Raw genomic sequence first — 5,538 nt, forward strand, 5'->3', positions numbered from 1 at the left:
GAGTCCTTCAATCCTCTGGAGGGCACTGTGGAACTATGTTCTTAGGGTTTTCCACTGTGGGACGTTCCTTTTGTTATTCAAATTGTTCTGAATGCAAGGCCAGGCCTCCGATTTTTATATTTTCATTCAATTTTAAAGAGAAACCATAAGGATTTTTTAAAATGTGAAACTGGAATGTGTATGGTTATTTTATGAGTACTTTCATATTAAACCGAGCAAATTGAATGATCGAGCTGTTTCTACCTGGAAATTCATATTCAGGTAAGGAAAATGCTTTCATGTATTTTTACGTACATTGGAAAGAGCAACCTGAATCAGGTAAACCTAATTCTGATCTACAGTCCTCAGAGCTCTCAGCCCTACCTCATCGATAGTACTCATAAAACTAAGTAGCCTTTCAAGTCTTCTTTTAATCTCTGTTGAAAGTTGGCTTTTTAAGTGTGCTTTTCACATGTCCTACCCACTGTGTTTAAACTGCCATTTCTGTTCCATATTTTTTCAGGGGGGAAAAAAACACACACACAAAACAAAAACAATGTTCAGATAAAATATTATAGGTTTATTTAAAACTTAATTCTCACCTTGAGTATGCAAAATACAAACTCCACAAAATGTTCATTTTTACTTTGTAGTTTACAAATATACAAAATAGAAGTTTGCTTAAATTTATATTACATATTTATTAAGGCAAGGAACTATATAGAAAAAAACATTTGTTCTGCTTAAGGCATACTTGGGAATAAACCATTGTACAAATTATTGCACATCTGAAACCACAGTGCATAACAGACTGTCTGCATAAAAATGTTAAAGTAAACCAGGTGTATTTACCTGACTTAGGTCAAACATGTAGATCGGAAGACAAAAATAGATTTTCCTTGTCAAAGTATGCAGCAGTTTGAGAACTTTGGCTTCCTCATTTGGTACCTTTAGAACCAAGACTCACCAAGCACCATCGTTTAGGCTATATTAAAACACATTTTCTGTACCTGAATTTCTTCCTCTTCTTCTAATATCATAATAATGGCTTTTGAAGGCAAAGAGACTACAAGGTGATCTTTATACTTATATTGCATCGAAACACAATTCAAGGGAATTCTGGTCTTCCCTCCCCCCAACTCGCGGATCTAATTTATACCCTGATATCCAGCTTCCAGTCACCCCATTGGCATTTGTAAGTCCAGGAATATTCAAGTTGGGTTTAGAATTGGAATGATAGAAGATCCAGTCACAGACCCCATCTGTTCTTTGATTTGTCTTTTGGCTTCCTTCTGTCTCCTGATTATCCATTCACAAGTTGACTTGTTGGGAACTTGACCATGATTGTAGTGCTTTCCAGTTGGGCTCCTCCCCTGACCGGGAAGACAGTGTGAAAGGTAAAAAATACTGAATTCTCTTCTGGCAGTGTGGGTCATATCCACTGTCTGGGGATTTAAAAGTGCCTCTTCATGTGTAAGGCGAGGTGGTCCGACCTGGAGAACGCTCGGTCGCACTTCTGGCACTGGAAGGGGCGGTGCCCGGTGTGTTTGCGGTAGTGCCTGGTCAGTTCATCTGAGCGGGCAAATTTCCACCCACAGCCATCCCAGTCACAGTGGTACGGTTTCTCACCTGTAACAGGAAAATAAAGCCATTGAAGCCATTGCTACAGAACGAAGAACTATTTTAAAAACTGGAGCCCAAATATTAAACCAACTCCCCAAGTACTCCACTTTGAAAGGATCCAGGAACGTCTTTATACCACTTAAGGCCATGTTAAATTTCAGATCATAAATAAGAATGCATTATGTGTACTATTTTTGCTATTTTTTGGGGGGAACATTAAATAGTTAAGCACTGAAAATACACAAATACCACCTAAACCTACACTTCTATGGGGCTAACATTTTCATTTGTTTGAGCCAGGATATCAGTGTGGACATGAATTTGGAAATTATGTCTGCTAGCGTATTTCCCCTTAGCCCAAATCAAGTAATAATATCCTATCTCACTACAATTGGGTCCAAAAGCCACAGGAGCCTACTTTTTCTGTACCTACATTTATTTTACTAAATGCTACCCCTACATGACCTTGTGTACCTACTTACGCTGATAGAAATTCTCTACAGTGACCATCTTAAACCAGAATCTCAGCAATCAGAACCATTAAATTCTTGAAATTTAAATAAAATCTCATTATTAAGACTATAAAAATAGAAAGGGTGAATCTAGGAAGGGTGCAGCCAATGAAAATATTCTAGAAAATTAAAAGGATAGAAAAAACCCCATTATGCTTTCCCACTGCAAAGTATTTCTTGATTACAAGGGCAGTGCTTTGCTTAAGCTAGGAGAGGCCCACATTCCGCCTGGAACCTCCCTGCCTTTCAAACGCCTAACAAAACTGCACATTCAAGAACTGATACCATCCATCAAGAAAAAGGCTCCTGGGCAAAAAGGTAGGCGCTGTTTGCTGTTCTTTCCTGTGATGCAGGAGATGGAGGAGATAGACTTCACCCCACATCCCAAGAGAGGCCCTGAGGAGTGTCCATAGTTAGCTGATGGGGCTGAACACCAAACCCACTCCTTTCCATGGCATCTGATCTCCTACCTGTGTGGGTTCGCAGGTGTGCCTTGAGATGAGAACTCTTCGTGTAGGTTTTGCCACAACCCGCGTAATCACAAGTGTGAGTGGCTGTCCTTTTCCGGGGCCACGACCTTCTCCCCCTCTTAGGTTTGGGCTCCTCTGGCATGCAGGACCCGGGCGGCATGAGCTCTAGGGGTGAAGAAGGTGGGGTCAGCATCATCCCATGGGCCCCGGAGTGCCGGCAAACGCAGGGCTCCCCAGCCCTAACTATGAATCCCCAGGACTGACCTTGGTAATGGAGCGGTGCCACCTGCGGCTGCATCTGGTCGGGCAAGAAGGGTGGGTAGTTGGGCCCCGGATGGGGATGGAAGCCCGGGGGGAGCAGCAGGGCAGGATGACAGTCCCTGCTGCTCAGCAGTTCCTCTGCACCCAGGGTCGGGGTAGTCCTGCTGGGGAGCTGCCTCCCCAGGGGGAAATCATGCGCTGGCGGCCGGTGGCCATTGCTGAGAGGGGGTCCAGTGCCCAAGTGGGTCTCCAGGGGCCGACCAACCGTGCAGGAGGAGACAGCCTCCTGCTTGATCTTAGGGCACATGCGCGGCGGCCCGCTGCTGTAGGGCGCCACCACCACCGGGTGGCTGCCATCCGGGCTGCCTTTGCTAACACTGATGACCGACGGGCTGCCGTACTCGCTGCCAGGAGCATTCAGAGACGCCTTCAGCACAAACTTGCCAATCAGCCCGCCACTTGACGGCTGCGGCTGCTGCGGCGGAATGTACACTGGGTCCAATTCCGGCCGCAGAAGTTCGGCCACGAAGCCGCCCGAAGGGCTTACATCGTTGATGTCCGCCAGGTTGAAAGGAGCCGTGGAAGGAGGCGCAGACTCCCGGCCATAGAGGAGACCGCCACTCGTGCTGCCTGGGGCCACTCCCGGGTCACCCCCGGGCCGTATCGGATAGCTGAAGCTGCAGGTGGAGGGCGCACTGGCAGGACCGCTGCTCGACGGGGAGGACGAGGATGAGGCCGATGCCGACGAAGATACGGTGGCGGCCACTGACTCCTGATGGGACAGCGAGTTGGAGAGGATAAAGTCCAGGTCCAGGAGATCGTTGAACTCCTCCGTCTCTCTCCGGGGTAGGAGCGCCGGATTGCTGCTGCCGCAAGCCGCACCAACTCCACCACTCTCCAGGTCGGTGGCCACGGTCGCCGCCGCCAGGTCGTAGGGGCGGCCGGGAAGCAGAGGGGGAAGTCGCTTCATGTGGGAGATCTCCTCCCGCCAGCGCTGCGGGGACAGGGCAGGAGAGAGTCAGTGGTGGTCTCCTGCTGCCACCCGACATACTGGCTGGCCCGGCGCGCCTACACCGCCCAGACATGGGAACTGGGCAGGCAGACAGGCAGTGCCGGGGGACTCCAGTGCCGGCGCTGCAATCTCGGCCCACACCCGGGTCCGAAGAGAGGCGGTGCGTGGACATGGAGGATGTTATGTTGTGTCTGCCCGATTGCGTGTGAGCGAGCTCTGCAGCTCGCCAGCCTGTGTCCCTCCCCCGCCAGATCTCGGGGACGCTCCAGCCGTCCCCGGAATTGGGGCACAGAGGCTCTCCCGGTGTGCCCTCGCCACGGGGACGCCTACGCACGAAGCTCTCTCGGTCGGTGGACACAACCACCTCCCGCGCGCTCGCCTTGCCGCCTGCGTGCTAAGGGACGTGTGCGGAACCGGTGTGCGCCCCCGGAGGCTCCGCAGCGTCCAGACCACACGCACATACAGCAGAGCCAAGGGCGCGGAAGCCATCCCGGGAGGGCTGCGGAGCCCGTGCGGTGGCCACTCCTTCCCTAGTCCGGGTGGTTCTTGGTAACTCCGGGGCTCCGCCCGTTACCACCCTACCCACAGAAACCCACCGGACGCTTCCCATGGCGCGGGGCAACACTCACGTTATTTGGGGCACCTGCTGGACGCAGTGTCTTCTCCCTTCCCGCTGGGTTGGACGCGAACGTGGAGAAGGACGGGAGCAGTGCGTCGCTGACAGCCATGTCAGACTCGCCAGGTGGCTGCCTGTGGGCCAAGTGGTGCGCACACCGAGGCAGGAGTCAGGGGGCCACCCTTGACCACCACTCCGGCAAGTCCCACGGGCCCTCACCCCTCCCTGCGCCCTACGCTGCACCTACCTCATTAATGTGGGGGCCTAGAAGGTCCTCGGGAGTCCGAAGCAGTGGAGGTACCCGAACCCCAAAGTCAACGAAGAGAAAAAAAGACTTAGAACGAAGTCAAAACCAAAACCCCAAATTGCCCGAGATCCTTCTTCTTTGGATTAAATATAAATGAGAGATGCCTTTTTAAGAAAAGTTCCTTTGTATACAAAAGTTCTTAGAAAAGTTGTAAACTCTTATAAAAATAGACAATCAGCAAGGCGAGTAAATAGGTCCGGTGGCCGGGCTGCTCACTCTTCGACTCAGTGTCCCCCACCGCTGTCGCGGTCGCTGCGGCTGTCGCCGTGGGCGCTGGGGCTGTGGCCGGGGTGGCGGGCGGGCGGCGCCGCCAGGTGAGACTGGCCGCGGTGGCGCGGATCTGAGGACTGGGCGGCGGCACAGGGCGCGGAGTCCGGAGGGCTGCGTGAGGCGCGCGCGGCCATGGGCGCTGGCCACAGGCGGTGGGAGGGTGGGGGGCCGAGGGGCGGGGAGGGGCACTTGGCGGCTCCCGGTGCCGCCGCCGCCCGCCACCGCCTCTGCTCCCCGCGCGCCCACAGCGGCGCTCGTTCTCTCGGGCCGGGGAACTGCCGGCAGCCGCCGCGCACTCCTTACTTATAACTTTGGCTCCAGCCCTTCCCCCGCCTCCTACCCTCGGAGCGCTGCCGTCCGCCCCCAGGCCCCGCCCCTCCCTTTCTTCTCCCCTCCCTCCTGTGCCCCCCCGCGCGTTGCCATGGCAGCTAAATAAACAAACTCGGCGCACGTGGGGGCGGGGGAGGGAGGGACACCCGAGGGAGGGA

General features: G+C 53.1%; 1 protein-coding gene across 2 annotated transcripts; it reads right to left on the reverse strand.

The window, feature by feature from the left end:
* Positions 1–538: 538 nt before the first annotated feature.
* KLF4 (KLF transcription factor 4) lies at positions 539–5,327 on the reverse strand. 2 transcript variants are annotated; one of them, XM_019734216.2, is made up of 5 exons: positions 4,721–5,327; positions 4,487–4,607; positions 2,849–3,839; positions 2,585–2,749; positions 539–1,608 (listed from the first exon to the last, which is right to left on the reverse strand). In XM_019734216.2, the coding sequence occupies exons 1-5, from the start codon at positions 4,723–4,725 to the stop codon at positions 1,433–1,435; spliced, it is 1,458 nt and encodes a 485-aa protein (XP_019589775.1). In that variant the 5' UTR covers positions 4,726–5,327; the 3' UTR covers positions 539–1,432. The 2 variants fall into 2 exon arrangements, with proteins under 2 accessions (XP_019589775.1, XP_019589774.1); XM_019734215.2 differs by having other exon boundaries at positions 2,585–3,839.
* Between the last annotated feature and the right edge of the window lie 211 nt (positions 5,328–5,538).

Source organism: Rhinolophus sinicus, linkage group LG04 (genome assembly GCF_036562045.2).
Source record: "Rhinolophus sinicus isolate RSC01 linkage group LG04, ASM3656204v1, whole genome shotgun sequence".
Classification (NCBI taxonomy): Eukaryota; Metazoa; Chordata; class Mammalia; order Chiroptera; family Rhinolophidae; genus Rhinolophus; species Rhinolophus sinicus.

Excerpts from the sequence above, each read along its gene's own strand:
- KLF4 (XM_019734215.2), bottom strand. Across the intron at positions 3,840-4,486 it reads CAGCAGGTGCCCCAAATAAC|CGCTGGCGGGAGGAGATCTC; the intron begins GTGAGTGTTGCC and ends CTGTCCCCGCAG. Across the intron at positions 1,609-2,584 it reads ACACCTGCGAACCCACACAG|GTGAGAAACCGTACCACTGT; the intron begins GTAGGAGATCAG and ends TTCCTGTTACAG.